Source organism: Trichosurus vulpecula, chromosome 3, assembly GCF_011100635.1.
Source record: "Trichosurus vulpecula isolate mTriVul1 chromosome 3, mTriVul1.pri, whole genome shotgun sequence".
Taxonomy (NCBI): domain Eukaryota; kingdom Metazoa; phylum Chordata; class Mammalia; order Diprotodontia; family Phalangeridae; genus Trichosurus; species Trichosurus vulpecula.
Window position 1 is genome coordinate 163,266,675 of NC_050575.1, and position 25,499 is coordinate 163,292,173.

The window sequence follows — 25,499 nt, forward strand, 5'->3', positions numbered from 1 at the left end:
TACATAGGAACTTAATAAATATTTATTGAGCTAAATCCAATCATAGAATTTAGACTTCAAAGGGACTTTTAAGGATTATCTAATGCAATCTCCTTCCTTTGCAGAGAAGGAAACTGAAGTCTAATGAGGGAAAGTGTCTTTCCAAGGTAACACATACAACAAGTAGGAGGGCTGGTATTCAAACTCACATCCTTTGACTCCCAGTCCTGGGCTATCCCTATATTCCATGCTGTCTGATGAGTGGGGGAAAGAATCCATTCTCTCTGGCCATATAGTATAGAATCATAGATTTTTAGAGCTTCATGAGATTGTAAAGGTACCTAATCCAACTCCTTAATTTTATAGAGGAGGAAACAGAAGCCAGCTCAGAGATGTGAGGCAACATGTCCAAGATCATACAGGCAATAAATGGCAGCCTGTGGTCTTCAGACTCCAAATCCAGTACTTTGCATGCTTTATCAGAAGTCATGAAAAATCTGGGTTTGACTCTTGCTTCTGACACTTATTGGCTATGTTCCCTGAACAGATTATTTAGGTTTTCTCAGCCTCAGTTTCCTCATCTGTAAAACAGATATAAAAATACTTGTAATCCCTTACCTACTTCACAGGGTTGTTGCAAACTTTAAAGTCCCATATAAGTACTAACTATTGTTATTAAATTTGTTTGTGTCTCACTGGCTTCATTCTTCACTACTTGAGATGCTATTTGCAAGGAAGGGAAATCTTCATTGTCCCTGGGGCTTTCTCCAGAAACTCACAGCCCATTTGTTTGTGACCTCCCAATCAGTTGCTATGGATGTGGTTGTGACAAGAGACAACGGGGTCTACTCTAATTAGTTTGGGGTTGTTCCTTTAAAAGAAAATAAAAAAGCTCATGCAACTCCATAAAGTTTCAGTTGAATCAGCGGTTGAAATTGTTATGAGAGAGTAACTTTAAAAAAAAGGAATGCCTATAATTTTAAAATGAGCACACAGAAATATTTCCTTAATTATAAAAAAATTTCAAACCCCCAATGGGTTATGTTGTTATTAAAGTTATAGTACAATAAGTTGAAATAGTGAAAAGATCATCTGTTCACATTTGTTTATAGCTGTGTTATCTGAAAGAGGAAAAACTGGAAACAACCTAAGTATCCAAGGGTTGGATTTGGCTAAATAAACTGTGCTCCACCAAGGTATGAGATATTATGCTGCCATTGCAAATGGGGACTAGGATGAGCACAAAGCAATGTGTAAAGACCTACAATCTAATGTAAGGCAAAGGAATCAGGACTGGAATAGTAAATTCATTGACACTTGTAAAAAACTATGTGTTTATGCCTATGGAAATGGACAAAGATAAGGCAGGGGACAGTGGAGAGAGCAATTCATAAGTTGTTATCCTTATTTGTAAGTTTTTCTTGTCCATCATTTCTAATGTATCTTCTAATTATTTTCTTGTTCTGCACATATTTGTAATATAGAAAAGAACACTGGCCAAACACCCATTAAAAATGTTTCGTGGTGCTTTCTCTCCCGGCTTTGAGCAACATGGAGTGTAGTTAAAACTGTTCCAACCATACACCAATCATAAGCCCTAACCCCACTTTCAAAGCTTATCTCTACTTTCTTTCCTTTTAAAAAAAATGTTAAAAAGGAAAACTAGTTTTTTTCCTTTCCTGGTTTCCATTAGGGAGGTTCCTTGAACTGTCCCTAGGGATGGGGTGTTTTTGACTGTGGTATGGGGCACAATTATCTCATTAAAGTCGGAGAGCTAGGCTTGCCCACTAGAGATGACCTTGATTCAAGGCTGGGGAGGCAGTGGGGTTTTTGAGGCTTCTGGGGCCATTCCATTTCAGGATGGGGGTCTTGTGTTGGTGCAGTGTTGGAAAGACAGAGTACATGGGGGGGCGGTGAGAAAAAAGGTTATGAAGCATTCTCCCCTTAACCTTCTGCATCAGTTCCCCACTTCCAGAGGAATTTGCAGATGGGATGGAAAGGAAAAAACACACCCCCATCCACCCACCACTACTATCCATTGCAGTCTCCTAACTAGAAGAAAACACATTCTCTGACACTTGTTGATAGAGTTTCTTAACTTTCCCAACCACTGTTAGCTCTAAGAAACTGGCAGAAGAGAGTGAGAGAGAGAGAGAGAGAGAGAGTGTGTGTGTGTGTGTGTGTGTGTGTGTGTGTGTGTGTGTGTGTGTGTTGGGGGCGGTGAGGGAAGAAAAACAATTACTGTTTTCCTCCTCCAATACCCCCAACTCCCAAAGCTTCTTTTTATGCCTTTGGGTTTTGACTCCCCTATTTTGACCCCACGCCCACCCCAACCCCCACCGCCCCTCCACAGGCTGGAGAAGGGGAGAGGACTGGAGTGAGGAGGAGGAGGAGGAGGAAAAGGAGGAGGAGGAGGAGGAGGAAAAGGAGGAGGAGGAGGAGGAGGAAAGGAAGGAGGGAGAAACGAAGGAAAGAGGTTCCCTTGAAGAAGGGGCGTGTGGAGAGAGATTGTGTTTTTTAACAAGTTCAGGGAGAAAGCGAAGGAGAAAGAAGAGGAAGGAGAGAGAAAAAGTTTGTTTTCTCACAGAGTCAGCACGAGGCCGAACGAGAGTTAGAAGAAGTGAGGGGGTGCAGGGTGGGGGGCAGAGTTGGGGGCGAGGTTTTAAAAAAGTGTATTTAGGAGAGAGGCTCCGGGTGGCCGGAGCTCCGTCGCCGCGCGGCTCGGAGGCTCGCCCGCCCGCCGGGGGCATGGACAGCCCCAGCGCCCCGGCCGCTGCCCCCGCCGCCACCTCCGGCGCCTTCGGCATGGACAAGGCGTTCGGGCCGCAGCAGCCCCTGGGCGGCCGCCTCCTGGAGCCGGGGGACTGCGCCCAGGCCAGGAAGAACTTCAGCGTCAGCCACCTCCTGGACCTGGAGGAGGTGGCGGCCGCAGGCAGGAACGGAGGTCGCGAGCCCCGGGCCGAGCCCCGGGACGGCAGCCGGGGGCTACAGGAGCCGTCCGGGGGGAGCAGCGGCAGCGAGGCGGCGCCCCAGGACAGTAAGTGACCCTGGGACTTGGTGGGAGGAAGGGGGTCGGGAGCCGCAGAAGAGAGGGGGATCCTCCCCATCCACCGCCCCGCCACCCAAATGAGCTCATTAGGAAACCCCTCATCCTGGGTAGGGGCGGAGGGCGGCAGCTTTCTAATGAGGACCAAGGATGTCTAATGGGAAACACTTAATTGTAATGCGTTCCAGAAGGCTGAGGATACCTCCAGCCCGGACTAGGTTTCAGCCCCGTATCCCCCAACCCTATCCCCGCCATCCCTTGCCAGCAGGGGTTCCGGGATGGGTCGAAAGGGGACCCAGAGAGTCATTCAGCGAAGAGCAAGTGTCCTGCCCGGTGGACACTCCTCACTTTGTTCACTTTGCCCCCTCCTTAAACCTGTGCTGGTGCGATGCCAAGGCCTCAGTAGGGAGTTGGAGAGGGATGTCAGAGAATTAGTGGGTGCTAGAGATGAAACAGCCGCGAAAGCAACACCCTGGTGAGCAGAATGAGTAAGTCCATGGAAGGGACTTTGCAGATCTAGGCGGAGAGGTTTTTTTGGATTTTTTTTTCTTTTTAAGAAAAAAACAAAACAACATGAAACTTCCTAGACAAGACTGGGGAAGGCGGAGGGAGTGTTGGCGTGAGGGAAATCTTAGTGGAAAAAGCGCTAGACTCTGAGTCTGGAGACCTGGGTTCTGGCTCTGGTTCTGCCACTTAGCTGTGTGATCTTGAGCAAATCCCTTTGCCTCTCTGATCCCCAGTTTCTTCTTATGTAAAATGGGGGGGGTGGTAATAATACACTATCTACTTTATAGTGTTCTTGTGGACCGATAAAATAAAGGCTTGGACTAAGTGATCTCTAAGGTCCTTTCTAATGCTAAAAGTTTACGATCTTAAAGCACTAGATACATGTGGATTCTTTTTATTACTGCTTCTCAAAGGAGGGTGGGGATTATTGACTTTCTCATGAATTGCTGGTTAGAGCCAAGGACTGGCTTCGCCGCACCCCCCCCCCCAACTTTCACCTAAATGATGGATTTTTTACGTGTTGAGGTGGGAGACTATTCTGCTTTCCTTTTGGAGAGTTTAGATTTAATCAAATTGTCTTTCTGTAATGTGAGAAAGTAAGTCTCTAGCTAGAAGGATTGGGGAGCTGTTGGGGTAGGAGATTGTAGTCCTGGACCCGGAATCAAGAAGACCCGAATTCCAGCCCTGCCACAGGTGCTTACAGGTGCGCGCCTGGATAATTCAGCCTCAGTTTTCCTATCTCTAAAATGGGATAATAATAGCATCTACTTCATAGGGTTCTTGTGAGGGTAAAATGAGGTAACAAGTACAAGGTGCTTTGCAAACCTTAATGCACTATACAAATACTGGCTGTTTGCATTTAGGGGCTAGGTACTAAGACTCCCTTGTTCCCCCGGGTCCAGAATACTTACACATTCCCATGTCCTGGAAAGTCATCTTTCTCTTGAAATTTAGATCTAGTGAGAAAAGGAGTGGAGAGAGAATCCAAACTCCTAAAGAATTCACAAAAGACCCCTATCCTCCTTCAGATTTGTATTCCAAGTTGCTTCCAGGACACCTATTCTGCAGTTGTTAAAGAAGGGGAGAAAGCGCGATCAACACCTCCTCAAATTGTAAGGGAAATTAAAAGAGACTTGGGAGAAGCAGAGCTAACAGAGCCCTTGTAAACACCCTGAAGGTGTGGGTTTCTCTGTCTGTGCAGGAACTTTCTTCATCAGGGCACTGTTGCTCATACGGCCGCCCAGTGACTACCCCCTCCGTGAATGTAAGAGAGAAGTCACTCAGTCCCCTCTCCTATCATTAGCCTCTCCATGTTAGGGTTATATTCATATTTCACAGCATCATTCCTACCAGGAAATTAGGACAGCACAGCATCTGTAAAATGACTAATAAGTTCCCCAGTCTGAGTGAAGCCACAACTCTCTTCTTCCAGCATCAGACTCCCAGGAGCTTTAGGGGTTTCATGTTGGGTGATGGTTTGGCCTCTTTTTTTTTCTTTTTTTTTGCTTTGCTTTGTTTTGTTTTTAGACAGACATGACCACAGAAAACTGATGCTTAACCTGCATATAAGGTCAAGCAGGAAGTCGGGATCAAAAAGTGCCTCTGTAATTAATGGCAAAGCTGTGGCCATGCCTAATCTCTCTTCGAAGAGAAAGAGCCCCATTTGGCCAAATCTTGCTCCCTCCAGAGTGCTTTTGGCAGCCGGGTTTGTTATTCCTAATGAATCAAAGGTGAAGCAAACTGTCTCCTTTACCCAGTCTGTCTCTCTCCAGTCAGAGGAAACAACTGGAGAAGTGACTTTCCGTAGAGAGGAGGAGAGGCCCTTTTTTTCTCTCTCCAAGAGGGAGTTTAGGGAGCCAGGCTCTGGAGAGTTTAGATTTAATCAAATTGTCTTCCTGGGATGATGGAGAGTAAGTCCCCAATTGGGCCCAGGCAGAAATGCTAGCTATCTTACTAGCTAAAAAACCAAGAAATTCCATTGTATTGAAAATGTTCAGGGAAAATAACAACAAACAACAATGTAGCTAACATTTATATAGCACCTACTATGCGCCCTGGCATAAGCCTGCACTGTGCTTAGCACTTTACATAGATTATCTCAAAGAATAAACTCGGGACATACTAATCACTAGCACTGGGAGAAAGCAGAGAGGAGTTGATTAAATCAGATAATTTGAATGATGACATAATCTCCCTAAAGGTGCCTCAAAAATCCAGGAAGTGCTACGGACATAGTGGGTGTGAATATCATCATTCATGTATTTGACAAACATTTTTAAGTGCCCCCAATATGAAGGACAGGTGTGCAAGGTGCTGGGAACAGCATCACTTTCTTACGACTTTACCAGATCTCCTAGTGAAATAGGCAAAGGGTGGGAGTGTATGGAAAAGGGTGAAAGACCCAAGAAGGCATGGAGAGAAAAAAGGCAAGGAACTTAAGTGATTTGGGAAGAACACTATTCTATTCTTAGAAAGTCATGGCCAAAAAAGACTCCTTGACTGGAAAAAAGGTGGTCTCCATTAGCACACTCACCGCCCCAGCATGGTAGGAAACACAAGAAGTGCATTCCTGCTCCTGGAGACAATGGAGGCATCATTACACTAGTCAAGCCAAGACACTGAAGGTTAGGAGAAAGGCCCTGCAAGCCATTGGCTATCCGTGAAACTCAAGGTTTCTGGGCATCTAGGTTCCATGTGCACCAGCCCAACCACTTCTCAGGGAGCTCGGCAGCAAAAAATGCCCTGTTCAAATCACATGGGTGGCATCCCCACAGCAAAGCAAAGATTCCCCTTGTCATGTCTTAAATTAGAAGAAGTTTTTGGAGAAGAATAGAGGACTACTGGTCCAAACATAGCTCTCCTTCATTTCTATGCCTCAGTTTCCTTATCTGTAAAATAAGGGGGGTTGAACTAGATGGTCTCTGAGGACTCTTTGAGCTATGGACCAGAGCTCAGAAAACTACAGTCTGCAAGACAAATCTGGCCCACCACTGGTTTTTGTACAGCCCACAGGCTAAGAATGTTTTTTTTTTTAGTTTTTAAATAAAATTTTATTGTTTTTAAAATATGAAAACCATTCTTAGCTCATAGGCTATACAAAAACCTCAGCCATAGTCTGCTGATCCTTGTTCCAGACCAGGGGTTCTTAACCTTTTTTTGAGTCATGGACCCTATTGGCATTCTGGTGAAGCCTATAGACCTCTTCCCAGAATGATGGTTTTAAATGCAGAAAACAAAATATTTAGGATTACAAAGGAAAACAATGATCTTGAAATAGTTATAAAATATTTTTTAAAAAACAATTCACAGACCCCTGGTTAAGAACCTCTTCTCTAGGGCCATGATCCAGTAATCTGTACCTCAAAATACAGAAGTGGGGGGGCAGTCATTTCTTCCTGTGATTTTAACTTCCTTTTCAGTTCTCGGCTAAGTATACCATTGGCCACTGCTCCCCCTTCTCTGAGACCATAATCTATGACCTGGCAGGTCTTGAATAATATTCAGGATAATATTAAGTTGCCCAGGCAGGCACCAGGCAGATCTCCAAGATTCAGTTTCCAGCGAGCTTTGGCCACATGTTCTAACTTCCTTCTGGCCCCTTGGCCTTGGAAATGCTCTGCCTACTCCCAAAGGAGTCCAACATGTTTGTAAGTTAGTTTCCCCGAAGCATCAGGGAGCTATTTTCTAGATCTGGAGAAAAAGAGATGTGTGCCCCCTTTAAAAAATGGGGGGCAGCGGATAGAAGAGGAAAGAATAGGACATACTAAAAAGTGAAGAAATGGATGTCTTTTCAAGAAAGCAAGCTGAATCGAGAGAGAGAGAGAGAGAGAGAGAGAGAGAGAGAGAGGGAGGAAGAGAGAGAGAGAGTTTCTGAAAGGCCAAGGTGGACACAGCTTGTCTCTGGCGGGTGGTTTTCCCAGACATCAGGCACCCCCACCCCTTTCAGAGAGATAGCAGGGAAAGGCAGCGGCTTCTTCAGTGAGTCAGAGCAAGCCAGGGGCTCGGATTCCTCCCAAATCAAACTCTGAGGTCTGAGCTGGGGCGTTAAGATATGCCAAGCACGTTGAAAAAATAAACCCTTGGGTTGCTGCCTTTGCAATGAGTTACAACAAAAGAGACCACATTAATAACTGGGCTTTTCTTTAAAAGACTCCCTCCTGTAGGCAGGGCAGAAACTAGTAACATGGATGCTACAAAAATAAAGTCAAGAGTAGAAGGTTAAAACTTTTTGGCTAAAACAGAACTTCCTCTTGCCATTTTTCAATTCTCTGTTGCCTATATTCAAAAAATTCTAGGACTAAAAATTTGTTCTTTTCACTAGGGTTTTCAGAGATTTGGGAGGGAGAAAAAAAAACAACCACCAAACTTCTACCTATTTTCCATTAACTCAGGACATGGTACTAACTTGGTGATTGAAAGAAATGAGAAAAAATGAAAAGCAGAGGAGCCCATAGACAACGTGACACTGGCATTTTGACCATGGTTATCATCTTAAAAGTTAGGGCTTTCAATCCAATCTGTTAAAAAGTGAAAGGAAATGACATTGAAGAAAAGTCCAGTTTGTGGATTGTGTCCTAGCCCTAGAGGAGGGAAAGAAAACCTGAAATACCCTTTTGTCTTCTTAATGGATGTTCACATGTGACCACTTTTTGCCAGGGAACTTCCAACATAACTTTCATTTTAAATTTGACTCCCCCCTCCCTCCTTATTTTGGCTTGGCTTGGCACAGAAGGCAAAATCTGTCCTGCATCTGCTGTAGGCTACCAGCTCCAAGGGTAGGAGAAGGAAGAATCTGGAGAGAAGGTAGAAGGGGTGATTGATCAAGACACAAAATATCTACTCATCTGGGGTACTTTTTAAAAAATTCAATTTAATGCTTTAAATTTAACATTTAATGCTTTAAAAGTCTTTTATATCACACTCATTTCTTAATAAAGACCCCCTTTCCTCACTCCAAATTGAACACTCTGTTGTAACAAATAAAAATAATTAAGAAAAAGCCTGATCCCATGATGGCTTCTGATAGCGTATACGATACTATACTCCAGTATTCTCCCATTTCTCTGCTATGAGGAGGCAGGTATGTTTCATTACCCATTTTCTAGCACTATCATTGGTTTTTCAGTTACTTAAAGTAGGGCTTCCTTGTAACGTACCCTTTTAATACGAATCCAAACCTCCTGTTTTACAATCCCCGTAGTACCCCTACCATGTACCCCTACCAGAAAATCTCAAAATAAAGTCAGTGTTGTCAGAGGCTGGCTTTTTTTTTTAAAACCTAGTATAGGGTAGATATTCTTAACCCTTCTGTTGACAAACATCCTCAATGTTCGAGCACTTAGAAAACTAGGAGCCTGATATATGTGCATTTGAGATTTCTCCCCAATGGAACACAAGGAATCTGAAACATAAATGCCACACACACCCCCAACTTTGCTAGTATAGCAGTGGGCAACTGACCCATACAGAGCAACTCTACACAAACTTGTTCGAATAAAGAGGCAGCGGTGCTGTTGGCTTCAGCTGTCTGCCTTTTGGTGGCTCACTCAGTCTCATGTTTGCGGATGGCTTCTGTGTAACACTAACTCATTAGCTGGAAGGGTGTTTTCTATTTTATTTTTTTTTAATATGTTGCAGCTTAGATGCAGCATATGGTTTTCAGTGAGATTTTGCCTCCCTACCCAATTTAACACTTGAGTGAAGCTAACAAGCACTCCATAGAACCTGGGAGTAATAGTGATCGGTGCTCAGCTTGTGCCATAGTCACCATCCCAGGAAATCATTTGGGTCAGCTCCCTCAGAGGATTAACTGAACCCCAAAAAATCATTGTTATAATTATTAGGAACTCAACTATCTGAATGTATCCTTGTCCCCTTTGGTCCATGCTTCCTTGCCACAGGCTGATTATATATGACAGAGAGGGACACTGCAAAAGATTGATGCCTGGTCTAGAGAGCTGAGAACTGATGTTAAGTGAAGGGGGAATATATGTGTTTGAAGTGGGATGGAGAGAGGAGGTGTTTTGCCTGGGAGTTTGGATGACTGGAGTTATAAATGCTAGGCTACACTGGGGTTTAAAAAATTAATTTTGTTCTGATGCAAACAATTTAATGCTTAACCAAGTGGCCCAAGGTGATTGTGTGGATTTCCCAGCGGATCTCCATTCTTGACTGCCTTTTTTAACATGAGTTGGTTTTGAATGGAGCAAGACAGCAAATATTTACTGAGTAAATATTTAATCATCATAATAAATAATAATAAAAGTCCTGTGTCAGCCATCATGTGGCATTGTAAAAAGGATTTTACAGAAATATGGAGAACATAGCAGTCCTCTCTTACACAGGGATGGAAGCTCCTTTTGGGGTTTTGTCTTTGTACGTGGTAGGTGCTTAAAAAGTGCTGAGTTGAATTGAATACATTAGACTTCCACGGTTGAAACTGCAGGGCAACACAAGAAAGACAATGTATCACCAAGAGATGAGTTGTAACATAGAGACTAGATGTTCCATGGACTTTTGGAAAAGAGAGCCCACAGGGCAGACAGGGAGAGAAAGCTTCAGGATATAAGTCTTGAGATGAGAGGTAAAGTGTAGAATTTGGATTGGGGAGAAAAGGAAGTCAAAGGCAAAATCAGGAATAAGTATGGCTTGGAGAAGGATGAGAACCTGGGACAGTAAAGAGACTGTTCTAGAGTAGAGGGTGTGTTCAAGGAATTAGGGCCCTAATAATAGGAAGAATGGTACTTATTTTTGGAGGGTTTTGAATAGTAGGTTCATAAGAGATTTGGATTTGCTCTGATGGGCCATTAGGAAGAGCCCATTACAGAGGGAGGGAGATTCATTAGTTCTAAAGCTTGCACTAGTCAGCCCACATTGGGAGGGCCCTACCTAGAGCGGCCCATTTTAGAAGGGATACTGAAAAGCCAAGGAATGCCTAGAGAAGGGTAACTAGGACGAGTAGATTTGAAACCATGACATTCTAGGATCAGGTGAAGAAGCAAGGGATGTTTAGCCAGGAGAAAATGATGGACTTGAGTGGGTCATGTTACTAGACTTCAGGTATTTGAAGGGATGTCAGGTCGAATTACTTATTCAGCTTGGCCCTTGACAGAAGAAAAGGGCCACTGACTGGAACTGAGTTCCCTGTCATTAGAGGCCTTCAAGAGGAGGCTGGATGACCACTTGTTAGGGATATTACAGAAAGCTGGACTAGATAGATTACCAGCAGGAACTAGGAAAGAGCTCCAACATGATAGAATGGAAAGGTAGGTAAGTACGTTTCCATTCTCTCATGGGTAGAGTGTTAGACTTGGAGTCAGGAAGGCATGAGTTCAAATGCAGTACTTACTAGCTGTGTGATCCTGGGCAAGTCACTTAACTGCTTTCTGCCTCAGTTTCCTTATCTGCAAAATGAGCCTAGTAATAGCACCTACCAGCACTTTGCAAAACTTAGAATGATATATAAATGATGGATATTATTAGTATGGAAAGAATGTTGGCTGTGGAGGACCTGGGTTTAAATACCAGCTCTGCCCCTCACTACCTGTGTGACCTTGGACAAGTCATTGAAACTATCTGGATCTCAGTTTCTTTACCTGTAAAATGAGGGGATTGGACCCAGTGACATCCAGGTTCTCATCTGTGTCTAAATCAGTCTATCACCCTTTTTATCTTTGGATCCCTAGTGCCTGGCACATAGTTTGTGCTTAATAAATGCTTGTAGATTGATTGATCCCTTCCTTTCCATTCCCATCATCCACAGATTGTCATATTCCTGCCAAGGAGAAAGGAGCTAGGGGTCAAGCAAGTTCCCTATACTTATAGTCTTGGTAGATGTCGATATTAGAGTCAGGACAAAGCTCAGGGGACGACTTTTCCTCCACCCTGGTCCCCTTGTTCCACCTCACACGCAACTAACTTAACTCTAGGTTGGGAACTGCAAGTGGGAAACAGCATAGCAACAGTAGAGAGAAAAATAAGATCTTCAGGGCCAGGTCCTGCACTGAACTCCCTGGGCAACCTTGGGCAAGTTGCTTCATCCTCTGTGTCTCGGTTTTTGAAGCTGTAAATTAGGGGACCTGGACTAAATACTCTCCAGAATCCCTTTCAGTCCGAATGTTTTATGATTCCATTCTGCCCTTGTTACTCTCTTTTCTTCCTCTTGTATGGAATGTAAGTTCCTCCGCCAAGACACACACACACACACACACACACACAAATGTAAACGTGTGTACACACAAACCACATACATACACATATACATACACACCCTTTTAGTATGTAAACTCCTTGAGAGTAGGGATTTTCATTCTTTGCATCCCCAGTGCCCAGCACAGTGCTTGACACACTCAATCAATGCTTGTTAGTTGGCTGATTGGTTGGAATTATACTAGATTCTCTCAAGAAGAAAATTACACAGATATCTTCCCTTCCCTCCTCTGGGGTTCTTGGAGTTGAAGATATAGAATACCAGAATCTCTGAGCTGAAAGGGTCTTTGGGGACATCTAATCTAACCCTTATCTTACTAAGAATCCCTTCTTGGAGGATCAACACATGGATAAACTTAGAACACCCAGAAAACAGTGATAGGATAAATTCGAATAATGAGTAGATGAGATTACCTATTTGTATTATGTAGGGGCCAAGGGTTAAGTGCCTTTTGTGAGGTGGTGAGTAGGGGAGGTCTGGGGGAGTTTCCTGTTTAGACAATGTGGTTGGAGAAAGTCATCTACTTCTCTTTTGGTGAAGGCATTGTGGGAAGAGGTAGGAGAGAAGGGGAAGGAGGCAGAGTTTGATAAGCTAAGAAAGGAAAAATGTGATATCAGGGTATGACTTGTAAGCCTAGCAATCTCAGTGGAAAAGGGATCAAAGGACTCCATGTAGAAATCACAGGGGAATGGAAGTAAGCCCTGTTGGTCTCATAAAGAATAGAGAATTGGACTGAAAATGAAAAGGACTCAGAATAATTCATAGGTATATCCCTTAGTTAAGAGTTTTAAGGGCAGGATGGTCAGGGCTGGCGTTGGTTTGATCCAGAGGGCACTGACTATAAAAATTGCTGGGGGGAAAAATCATTTTAAATGATTGATACTGGTTCATTTGAATTTCTATCAATGTTTCATTCCTCTAATCTAGGAAGTAAAACTTGAAGAGCTTTTTGTGAATTCCTCTCCTGGTCTGGGTATCAGGTTTGATTCTTCATGGGATATGCATGATGCCACGTGTCATGCTGTCTTTTTGCCATTGCCTCCTCTAAACTCTTTCTTTCCCTCTCCACACATCTGGGAAACCTTCAGCTCCCACCCCAAGGCAGAGGGGCCATTGTGTGGCAGGGCATAGTCCACACAGGGACTTTTACGGGTAATGGTATCTTTTATTGGTGTCCTAAAATGAAACAGGCCCAGAACGTTTTTATTCCAGCCCCTCTTTATTGCCAGCTCTCTCTGTTCCCAGCTGTACATGGGATGGGCAGCTGGAACTTTCCTGGCCTGGGCCAACAAGTTTATTGTCAACATTGAAAAAAAAATTATATACATACGGTCACCACCCCCACTTCTACCCCCACATGCATATATACATACATCTATATTTCAGTTACCGAATCCCTTTTAAGAAAGACTGAGGACTGGGCTCTAATCTGCCTGATAAGAAAGAGTAAAAGGGAATAAGAGGGATACCCAGTAGTTTTGACTCTAGAGGAAAAGTAATTGAAGTTTCCTGGACACAGGACAGAGAGAGAGAACATGAAACTCTAGAGGTAAGGAATGGAAGGACTTTCAAAGGAGGAACAAACCCACCAGGGAGACCCATTTCCTCATTATGAGAAAAAGTATCGTGTTCTACAATCAGAAGATCTGGGTTCAAGTCCTAGCCCCGGCACATACCACTCTGGGTTTCAATTCCTTCATCTGTAAAATAGGAATGATGATATTTGAACCCCCTACCTCACAGGATTATCATAAGGAAAACACTTTGTGAACCATAAAGGAGTGTTAGAAATATGAGTTGATTATGTGAGACTTAAACATCTTAGCTTTCCCTCCTTTCCTTTGTGTGGTCATTTGCCTCAATTTGCCCATCTGGAAAATGGATACTTCATTGGTTTCTACTACTACTCAGGAGTACATAAGATACACATAAACTGTGAAGAACATGGATGTTTTTTGGGTGAGAGTGACCTAGATGGCTAGATTGAATATGGAATAATGGGGACCGGCCAACACCGTGAACAGGGCTCTGAATTTCCAGGATCTCAATTTTTCCAGGACGTCTTAGTGTCTGGGATAAAGATGAGAAAATAGACCAGGTCACTGGAAAGTGTAACTAAGTCACCAAAGAATAGCAACCTAAATGGTTGTGAGTAAAGGAAGAAAGAATTTGAGACGGAGAAGACTTATCCTGTTAACCCCTACTGTGTCCTGATTTCTCTAGCTTTCAGCTGAGGCTCACTGTGGGAGTTGGGCTTCATTGTTAAGCCAGGCACGTGTGTCCCTTTGTACCACCAGGATAGCACTTTGCCTTTAGCATACAGACTATTTCCATCTCTGCTACTTACTGGCCCTCCCTACAAGGGAAGGGCCGACTGACCTTCCTCTCTCTCTCTCTCTCTCTCTCTCTCTCTCTCTCTCTCTCTCTCTCTCTCTCACACACACACACACACACACACACACACACACACACACACTTTGGCATCTAGTCCCCACCCTCAGAGGACAAACAACAAGGGACACAGCTTTCCCATTGCATCCCCTGAACTGGCTAGCTCACCGTCTTCAGCAATTCTACTCGTAACTGCTGACCAAGAATTCCATTTCTGTCTTTCTTTCTCCTCTCCCTTCCTGCCTCTCTTGTGCTTGCTCAGACATTTACTCACCATAGATGGAGTTATTAAAAATGACATTTAACCAGAGCTAAAATTACAATGCAAATGGTTGCAAACATCAAAATCAAAGCCGGACCCGCCAAGCACAATTGGCAGAGACGCTCTCTCCACCAGATCTGTGCAATAGCCTCTCATATAAAACCTTCTGTAGAACGCCGAGGTCTTGAAAGCTAGTGCACCTCCTTTCATTAGACTAACAAATAACGTGTAACAGAAAACATCTGTTAACAACAGCCCTTAATGTTCTCAAGATGATAAAGCAGAAGGGTAATTTTAGCCAGCAGGCCGTGGTCTGATGCCATTTCGGGCTGTACTTACTCCTGGCATCCCCATGGGAGGTTGAGAGCCCTTTGGGAAAAGCCTGCCCTCCCCAGGGAAGCTGATTCCATAGGTATCGCAGGTTACCCTAGAGTATTGGCCCCTCTGTGCAACATGTGGGCAGGAACTCTCTTCAATTCCTTTCCCAACTCATTCATTCAGCACAAGTCTATTAACAGCCTACTATGTGTATACAATGCACTGTGCTAGGGACTGAAGAGAAGGCAAAGAAATATAAGATGTCATTGTTATTCCTGCCTTCCCTCCCCCCAAGGAGCTTTTAACCTCATAGCAGAGATAAGACATGTATACAAATAAAGGAGAGTGGGCACTAGTGGACTTTTAGAAAGCAGCTTCTTCTAGGTCAGACCAGGGTCACCCTAAAGTGTTCTGATCATTGAAAGCCAACAACAATGAAAAGATGTCCATTCAAAATAATTTGAGGCATTCTTATTATTAAAAAATAGACTTGATCTGAATTTTCCACTCACAAACACCCCCAGATAATAGAAGGACAAGAAACGTAAAGAAGTACAATTATGAAAAAAAAGAAAGCATCCACAACTAACTTTATGGGCAGTGAGGCTCTGTCTCAGAAGCCACAGGGGACCTTGAATGCAGATGTTCTCATAGGCCAGGCCCCTCCTGTTGTATCCTCCCACCCTCATGACAGGGATTCCTCATACAGACATATAGCAAGAAGGCCCAGGGCTGGGGGAAATGTTTCTCAAGGGCAGATGGAACAAAAGAGGCCCCAAAGCACTCACAGAAAAGGCTTGTGGCTCCCCAGTTCTAGGCTCCAGAATCCTAGGGAATTTGAGCCATACCTCTCAATCTTAACTGAGCCATAGCCTCTAGGATGGAATTTATCTTATCTGACTCTTAATCTCAGGTAGGGGTAAAAGAATCACTGCAGTGTGGTAGAGCCAGGAAAAAAGACAAATTTGTCATTTTGTCCAGCTGTCTGGAAGAGTATTTCCTCATCTGATGAAATCGCACACGTGCAAATTCCTCTCTACCTCTTTGGCAGCAGATTCCAGCCTAGGGTCTGGCTGGTCTGGTGACTGCCCTGCTGGTGAGCCCCAGGTAGAGTAGTCAGTCCCTTGACTATGTGCTTTTCCCAGCCCTTCCCTGGCCTGCATGTGGACAGGCTTGCCTGTCATCTCCTGAAGCCATAGGGATCCCTAGCCTGGCCTCTTTGCTCACCTAGAAACCTGAACATCTCAGTCAGTGGGTCCATGCCATCCAACCTTTGTGTTTCCAGGCTCTGAGTGTGTGTGTGTGTGTGTGTGTGTGTGTGTGTGTGTGTGTAAGTCCATGCACCTGTGAGGCCCATAGGAAAGGGACACAGTCAAAAAAGATGGGCCCTAGATCTGGGTTTCGATCTAGGCGGAAGAGTGGGGGGTGGGAAGCAGGAGAAGGCAAAGCCTTCAGGAATATAATATTTCTAAGAGACATAATGTTTTCATTTGAAAGACTGGAGCGTCTCCCTGCAGAGCTCTGAGCCCAGCCTCCATGGCCCTCGGCTAGGGCATCAGAACCTGAAAGGGAAATTGCTAGAGACAAGAAGTAAAAACGGACCGATCCAGTTTCACTGAGAAGGAAAAAGAAGAGAGAAAAGAGCTAACGAACAGCAGAAAACATATTCACTGTTTAAAGAAAACGCTTTCTCTTTGAATTCATCCAGGTACATTAGAGACAACAGAGCTAATGGAGGAAGGGGAAGGATTTTTTTAAATAAGATCTTTCCCCTCCCCCTTTTAAAGAAATGCCTTTAGAGTCATGAACACACCCGTGATGGAAGAGTGGTTCTCTGCATCTTCTTTCCAGGCTTGGGTTTCTAAAGCATGCCACTGGGCAGACTCTTAGATGAATGCATCTAGACCAGGAGAGGCTGGGTTCTATTTTTTTTTTAACCAGCTGTAGGGAAGCTCTTATTGTAGCGTGGACCATGTTATTTTATTTTGATTTACACGTTGCTGTTTTAGAGGACCACAGTTGCCCGTGGCTGCTTCCTTGGCTGCTCTAGCCTCCTGGAGAGGAAAGTTGTAAATTCCTGACCAGCTGTTACCTGGGCTCTTGGATTGAGGGCATGTCTACACCACCGGAATTCTTTGTGCTTTAAAACTGACCCACTCTGGAGCCAAAATCATATTGGAGCCTCATTAAAAGGGCCACAGTCTAACTCGAGTACATGGCAGAAGGCCAAGTTGGTTCACTTCACCAGCAGTCCCACTAATTCACCTAATTATTTTCCCCCAATAAGCATAGTATATTCAGAGCCCTACAAAACTAAGAACAGGTGTTCCTCCCCCCCCTCCCAAATGGCCTGGCCACACTTTATCTCTCCAGTTCACTTAGTGAACACCTCATGAGATCCTCTTTGAGCGCCCTCTCTTTGTCAGTCTCTCTCTTTTCAGTCTGTCTCTCTTTTAAAGCAATAGATATATTAACATGCCCAGTGTAAATGGAAGAAGGCATTTAGTTCAAGGATCAGATCATTGGACTGAGAGCCAGGAGCTGAGTTTTCTTAATGCAATTCTTCTTTCTCGTTGGCCTTGGGCCTATCCGTTTCTCCATCTGTGAACAACCATCTAATCTGGAAAGTTTGGGGAAGAAAGAGGGAAAAACAGTCTCTACTAACCTGGAAGAGGCTTAAGAGGTTACCTAACTCTCAGTCCCTCATTTTATAGTAGAGAAAACTGAGGTCCAGGGAATTTAAGTGATTTACTCCAGGTCACACAGGTAGTAAGCATTACAGGCTGGGCTTCAACCCAGGTCATCTGAATCCAGAGCCTTGCTACTGTATCACACCTAGAGGACCAAATCATGTAAGGGGGGCAAAACATTAAGGAGAAAGCTCTTCTGTTCAATTAGTACCCAAGAGATGATGCTGCATATTTTCAGTGTGTTTTGCAATCACTTCACCTTACCATTCTCCCCAGTACCAATTGGGAGATGGACAGGTTTCAGTTTAGGATTGTCTGTCCCATTTCACAGGTGGAGAAAACAAGATACAAAGAGATTTAGCCAAAGCTGTTCAGAAAGCAGAATTAGAACTAGAATTCAGGCAGGGTCCTCCTGGCTCCCATGATTCTAATCTGCCCCTCAATCAGGCCAAGTGGCCTCTCCTTGGGTTCGTATTTATACTGTGGGAGTTAATAATTTGTTTTATTTTTAAAAGGGGGAGTAGAAGAAGAGCTGTAGAAAACAAAAAAAGTAGGGTAGCACAGTAGAAAAACATTGGCTCTCTAGTGAGAAGACTAGGGTTCAAATCCCACCACTGATGTTTATTATTTGTATGATCTTAGGCAAATCACTCTTCCTTCACGGGCCTGAGTTGCCTCATCTCTAAAATGAAGGAGTTGGACTTGATGATCTATAAGGTCCCTTCCAAATCTAAATCTATAATTCTCTGAGCTTATGCTTTGAATAATGGCCTTTATGCTGACTCCTGGACTATATAAAGTCCCTTCCGAGCATATGGACCTTTGCTGAGACCTGAGATAATTATATTTCAACCTTTCTTAAAAAAAAAAAGAATAACAGAATTTCACAAAGGGAAGAAGACTCAGTCTGAGTCCATGTACTTCAACTTAGACCTGAAGAGAAATTTCTTCTGCTGGGTATCCAACAAAAGATTTTGTTTGAAGACTGCCCCCCTCCTCCAGCAAAGAGGAACTCACTTCCTCCTGAGGTTGCCAGTTCCACTTTTGGACAGCCCTAGTTGTTAGAAAGTTTTTCCTTATGTCTTGAATCTATGCTTGCCTCTTTGCAACTTCTATCCATTGTTCTTAGCCATCCCTCTATTCCCCCACCCAAAACCAAGCAGAACTGTCCTAATCTTCCTTCCATATGTTAATTCTTCAGATATGTGAAGACAGCTATCATACCCCTATCCCAGTCTTCTCCAGCCAAAATATCTTCAGATTCTACAGCCCCGGGGTTCCTCATTGGCCCAGATCTTAAAGGTTCTCCATCGTCCTAGTTACCTCCCTCTGGATACTCTCCAGTTTTATCAGTTTCCTAAAAGGAGGCACTATTCCTTGGGACAAACACTTCAATCCCAAGTATGACAGCCGGATTTTATCCCGAATGGCACAAATTGCAAACATGTATAATTGCATAAATACCTTCTATAAAAAACACAACACTGCTGCCTATTTATATACCACAGTGGCTGTGTTTGAGGTTAACTAATTTAATTCAAAGATTAATTACCATGTCTTTTAGATCTCCAGATAAGGCAGCTCAGGAAGACTGAAAGTAATGGATCCTATTCCTATGATTCCATGGACAGAAATTATAGGCTGGGGGTTGTCTGTCCCCTTAAAAAAGCACTCACTGTTCTGGCAAATCTAGGAACACACATGCCCTCACAGTGGGACATGGGAAGAAACCACTCTATAGTGTTGCCAGTGAGTGTTTGCAATTAGGGAAACCATTTCAAAAATGATCTTGATGCAAAGGTTGATAGGGGACCTCAGGCAGCTGGTATGACACACAGATGTATCCACTGTCTAATTAGGAGACCCAAGATCAATTGATCTGATGTTTAAGAGATGTCCACCATAATCCTAAAAAAAAGGCTTTGGTGATAAAGCCAATCCTAGAATTTGTGAAGTTAAGTATTAAAGGCAAACCCAAGGGGCACCAAACTTCAACTAGTTCTTTTTTTCTCTTCCCTCTAAATATCAATTTGCTTCCGTGGCATGCTGGGCAATGGTTCAACTCTTTGCTCCCTGAACCCTCCTGCCCCTAAAAGCAACAACAACAAAAGAATAACACTAGAACCAGATGGAAAATATAATTAATAGTGAAGCTGAGAATATGGCTTCCAATTGGAGATGTGGTAGTAGTTAGTTGGAACTGAAACAGCCTGAGTTCTGAACCCTTCTCACCCAGAGTCATTATTTGGCTCTCTCCCTCATAGGTTGGAGTTTCAGCTACAAAATGGGGAGAATAATTAATCAAACAATCCACAAGGATTTGGTAATTGTTTACGTTCAGGGCATTGCATTAGATAGTGGAGATATAAGACTAAAGTGAAGCAGACCCTGCCCTCGAGGAGTTTATATTCTTTGGGAGAGACAACATATACTTAAAGAAATAGATATAAAATAGATACAAAGTGCTGTACCTGTCCTAGGAGGTAGTACCTAGGGTACCAGAAGCTGCCAAATTAAGAAAGGCTTCATTTTGAAGGGGCAAGGGAGCTTGAGTTGAACTTCAAAGAAAACTAAGAGTTCCAAGAATCAGGATAAGTGGGGAGTGGGCTCCAGATATGTGGGACAGCCAGCACAAAGAGAAATGGAGTGTTCCTTATGGGAAACAGTAAGCGGGTCCAATTGACTGGACTGAAGATTATGTAAAGAGGAGTAGTACATGCTATGACTGGGAAGGTAGTTTGGGGCCAGGTTCTGAAGGTTCTAGGTTAGACAGAAAGTGATGGTATAAACTCACCAGAGGCCTTTGCTACATTATAGAATCTTAAAGTTGAGGGAATTTTCCCAGTCTCGACATCCAACCTGCTGCCCAGCGGATAACCCTACAGTGTTTCGATCATTTCAGGGCTGGTGGAAGACAGGAACAAACAGAGAAAAAACAATCCCATTCCCAGCTGCTCCCTTTAGAGTACTCTGGCTAACGGGTTTCCAGGGATTCTAAGTAAATGTCTGATATTTCCTTAAAAATGGGCAGTCTTGGGTAGTGTGGTCTTGGGGTAACCTGCAGGTAAGAACTCAGGTCAAGGATTTGATCCCAGGTAGCTATGTTTTAAAGGTACACAGCTCAGGGGAATGTGGTTGGGATTCTGTATTGTGAATAGGAAGTCTTGCATCTTCTCCCTTGGGAAGGGGAACATCAGAAACAAACATAGAGGAAAGTTTTCCAGGCTCAGAGAAGAAGGACTGGGGCTTGGTTACATTCATCTCTTATGGGATTCTCAAACAAGAACCTTCAGGGGGATGGTCTTAAAGAACAGATGGATATGGGGGAAGGAGTTGTTCCAAATTCCTAGTATTTCTTGAATTATTGGGGGACCATGGAGGCAGAATTTTAAATTTTAAGTTTGGCTGTCAATTTAAGTTTTTTACACCACAGTTATTTTCTGTGCACATGCATCTGTACTTGTAACAAAAATAGTTTAAAAGCCCTCTTTTTACAGCAAAGAAAACCAGGCAAATAAAATCTGCAACATTCTACTCCTTCCAGCTCCTTCACCTCTCTACTTTGGAAAGGCAAATCTGGAGCAAGGCTGGTCGCTGCATCCAATTCTTTAACCTGGGCACTGAATCTCTACCCACAGTGCCTATGGTTTCCTGCTCCAGCTTCCCAACCCACCCCCCCACCCCCCACTACAAACTTTGTTGTCTTTGGGGGCTAGAGAAGCTATAGTGTCTGTACATCTAAAGAGATAGTTCAATAAATTTTAGATCTTTGCTGCTTTTTTAATGGAATTTTTTCCCAATTAACAAGCATTTATTTTCTTTCCCTTCTACCTCCTCCATACTCTCCCCATCCCCTCTGAAGAAAAAAGAAAAGAAAGAAAAAGAAAGTCCTGTAATAAATATGCATAGTCAAGGAAAATAAATTTCCATGGCAGACATGTCCAAAAATGTGTGTTTCATTCTGAATATTTAGTCCATCAACTTTCTGTCAGGAGGCGAATTGTGGGGGACAGTCAGTATGTTGCTCAGAGTTCCTGAGTCATTCAGAGTTGTCTTTACAATATTTTTGTTGTAACTGTTCTCCTGGTTCTGCTCACTTCATCTAGCTTCGTTTCATCCAACTCTTCCCAGTTGTTTTCTGAAAACACCCTTTTAGTCATTTATTTCAGCACAATAGTTTTCATTTTATTCATATACCTTAAGTTGTTTGGCCATTCCCCAGATGAGAGGCATCTTTTCAGTTTCCAATTCTCTGCTACTACAAAAAGAACTGCTAGCAATATTTTTTGCACGCTTAGGACCTTTTCCTTTCTTTTTAATTCTTAGGGTTACGGACCTCATATTGGTATTGCTGGGTCAAAGGGTGTCTTCACTACTTTTTGACAAGACAAATGGAAACAAACCTAGCCGCCATTTCCCTGGATGGGGCAGGGGTGGGGAACCCTGATAAAGAGAAGCTTGCTCCAGTGCCCTCTGGTCTTGGTAGACAGTCTCTCTTTATCTCTCTCCCTCCTTCCCTCCCTCTCTCTCTCTCTCTCTCTCTCTCTCTCTCTCTCTCTCTCTCTCTCTCTCTCTCTCTCAAATCACAAGTCTGTAAATAGCCCTTCCAACCTTCCATAAGGAAAAGAAATTCAGGAAATTGAGCAATCAACTCTATGACAATTCTTGATTCTCTTAAAGTTCCAGCAGGTCTCAAACCATTGTGTGATAAAGAAGCAAGTTTGGGAAACCTTACAGAAAAGGGATGTCTACTGTATTTATCTGACTGAGAGGATGGAAAGATTCCCCTGACCTTTCTCCCCTCAAGCCTTTCATGGTACCTGAAATTCCTGTACCTTTGAATTAAAGGCACTGTCCCCCAAAGACAGTTGTTCATATGCAACTATCACATTGATACATTTGTAAGGATTAATTTATTGGAATAATTGAGAATGGAATCCTGTATTAATTAGAAATGGTAAGCAATGTAAAAAGGGAAGGGGTAACTTCAGAAAACAAATCTGCTAACTTTATGAGTTTGCCACCAGAAGGAGGGTAGATACCCACATTAGTATTAATGGCTGGTGGGTAGGGTAGGATGAGGAATCTTTGGATAACAGGAGGGGGGAAGCTTTCTGAAAAGACAGAATCTCAACTTTTATTGACATTCAGCAGAGGATGTCCTCTCTTGGCAAAGGACAAAAGATCCTGAGGATAGAAGGTAAAACTTCTGCTCTCCTTTGTCATCATAACCTCTGGTGAGATGCAAGTAAAGGCAGCAGGCCAGCCAGTTAAGACTGTTGGGCCAGAGAGCTGAAAGTCTCCCTGAGAAAATGTCAGAGGAAAAAGAGATGCTGCTGGATATTTCTCTCCCTTCCCTCATATTCAGCCATTCTCTTCTTAGCTCTGTAAGAGCCCTCCCTGTTACAGGAGCAGGGGTTTGGATTTAAGAGACACAAGGCTGTCAAGCAGGTGCCTGCCGTCTCTGAACCCATAGACAATTAGAAACAGGACTCTCTGGTTCTTATTAGGGATGAGTTATATACACACCCATCCTGCTCTCCCTGGACTCCCCAGCTGTCCCTGGGCCTCTCCTGACCTCTGACTTCCTTACCTTCTGACTGAAAAATGAATTCTCCTACTCCAGGAATGGGTTGTGCAGCTGTGAAGAAGCCTTTACAATAATGCCAGCCCCTTTGTCTTTCCCTGCCATCCCTTAAGAAACAAAAAAATCCCTTCCAGGGATTTGTTTTTTTAGCACACTGTAAGAATAATTCTGAACAAACTTGCAGAATTCTCTTAAAACCAAAGGCCTAGGCAAAGGCAGCCACTCCCCTTGTCAAGACCAAATTAAACTCGAATTAAGCAAATGAAGTGCCACTCAGTGGAGGTTCATTTCCATATTTAATTGGCTGTTATTATAGAGATGACTTTGCTTCAGAGGAAAAGATATGCAATTAAAATCTGTGTAGGCAGCCAAGGTGAGTTTCTAAGGACACAGCAGAATGAGATAGATCAAGAAGGTGAATTTGAGAGAGAGGGGAGAGTGAGGGAAGGCAGTTAACACTGATTATTCAAATTATTTAGTCAAGTCATCATGCATTTATTAAGCACCTACTATGTGTCAGGTATTATGCTGAGTGCTGGGGATCCAAAGAAAGGCAAAAAAAAAACCCAAACCCTGCTCTCACAAGGCTCATAGTATAACAAGACAACATGCAAACAGCTAAGTGCACACAAAGTGTATACAGGATAAGTTTTGAGATAATCAACAGAGGGAAAGCACATTATGACAGGTGATCAGAGTTGTAGAAGGAGGGGTTTTAGCCATGACTTAAAGGAAGTCAGGAGGCAGAAACGAAGAGGGAGAGAATTGCAGGCCTTGGAGATAGCCCCTGAAAAGGCCTGGGATCAAAGACAGCGTCTTGCTCAAGGAAAAGCCAGGAGGCCAGTATCACTGCAGCATGGAATGTATATTGAGGAGGAAGGGATAGAAGACTGGCAAGAAGGGAAGGGGCCTGGGAGAGAAGGGCTTTAAGTGCAAACAGAGTTTTCATAAACTAATAGAGTCATATTTTACTGCCTCTCATTATCATAGTAAAAGATCATAGTAACTGCAGTGGTTGAGGACAGAGCTAAAAGCTAAAATATACAGCCAACTGTTAAGACTGGCTTGGAGAAAGCTGGAGGTTGGACTTTTTTATGTCCCTTCTCTACCATGGTAAGCATGTTCTTTGGTGGCTAGTGAATATTGACAGAATTTCAGAACAGGAAGAGAAGAAAGAAAGAAAGAAAGAAAGAAAGAAAGAAAGAAAGAATGAAAGAAAGAAAGAAAGAAACAAGGAGGAAGGAAGAGAAAAGGAAAGAAAGAGAAAGAAGGAGGGAGGGAGAGAAGAAGGGAAGAAGGAAGGAGGGAGGAAGGGAGTGAAGGAAAAAAGAGGGAGAGAAAGACAGAGAAAGGGAGAGAAAAAAGGAAGGAAGGAGTGAGGGACAGAGAGAAAGAATGACAAAAAGAAAGGAGGAAGGGAGAGAGAAAGAAAAAGGAAGAAAGGAGAAAAGGAGAGAAAAAGAAAGAAAGGAAAGAGACAGGGGGAGAAAGGAAGGAAGGAGGGAGGGAGAGAAAGAATGGCAGAAAGAGGGGTGAATGACAGAAAGAAGGGAAAGAGAAAGAGAAAAAGGAAGGAGGGAGGGAAGAAAGAAAAAAGAAAGAAAAAGAAAGAAAGAAAGAAAGAGAAAGAAAGAAAAAGAAAGAAAGAAAGGAAGAAAGGAAGGAAGGAAGAAAAAGAAAGAAAGGAAGAAAGGAAGGAAGGAAGAAAAGAAGGAAGGAAGGGAAAGAAGGGAAAGAAAAAAGAAAGAAAGAACATATTATTCTTACATATATGTGAATTATACCTAATTTTTTTTACTGGCTCCGTGATCCCATTGGTCTTGGGGACCCATCTACAGATTCATAGCTGCAATGATTCTACAATTTATAGTCTTAGAGAGTTGCTTGAAGCACTGAGAGATTAAGTGAAGGGTCCAGGAGGATCAGGCAGCCAGTATGTGTCAGAGGCAGGACTTGAACCTAAGTTTTCCTGATGTTCTCTATACATTATTCTCTATACACTGATAATATATTCATATACTAGAATATATGTATATAATACCATGGGCATACATATAAACATAACATATGAATACCAAAAATGTATATATAAAAATATCCATAAATACAACATATATGATATAGATATTATTCTTGTAGCTTACGTTTATGTAATGCTTAAAGGTTTGCAGAGCATTTTACAAGCATAATTTCATTTGATCCTTACAACAACGCTATGGAGTAGATGCTATGATTATCCCCATTTTACTGATGAGAAAGTTAAGGCACAGAGAGGTTAAATGGTTTGTCTGAAGACACACTGCTAATACGTGTATGGGACAGGCTTCAGAGCATCATAGACTCGGTGCTCAAAGGGGCCTCTGAAGCTGTCTCTCCAAGTCCCTTCATTTTAGAGAAGACGAAATCCAGGCTCAGTGAGGTAAATGATTTTCCCAGAGTCAAACATTTAGTATGTGTCAGAGACTGAATTCAAACCTAAGTCTTCAGACCCCAGGCCCAGCCAGCACTCT

The 25,499-nt window shown here is 43.2% G+C and overlaps 1 protein-coding gene across 1 annotated transcript in view; it reads left to right on the top strand.

Moving 5' to 3' along the window:
• Positions 1 to 2,727: 2,727 nt before the first annotated feature.
• Positions 2,728 to 25,499, top strand: part of PRRX2 (paired related homeobox 2) — a 61,476-nt gene continuing 38,704 nt past the window's right edge. Inside the window, exon 1 of the mRNA XM_036753057.1 lies at positions 2,728 to 3,016. Within this exon, the coding sequence (XP_036608952.1) occupies positions 2,728 to 3,016 (289 nt within the window). The remainder of the gene's footprint in view (positions 3,017 to 25,499) is intronic.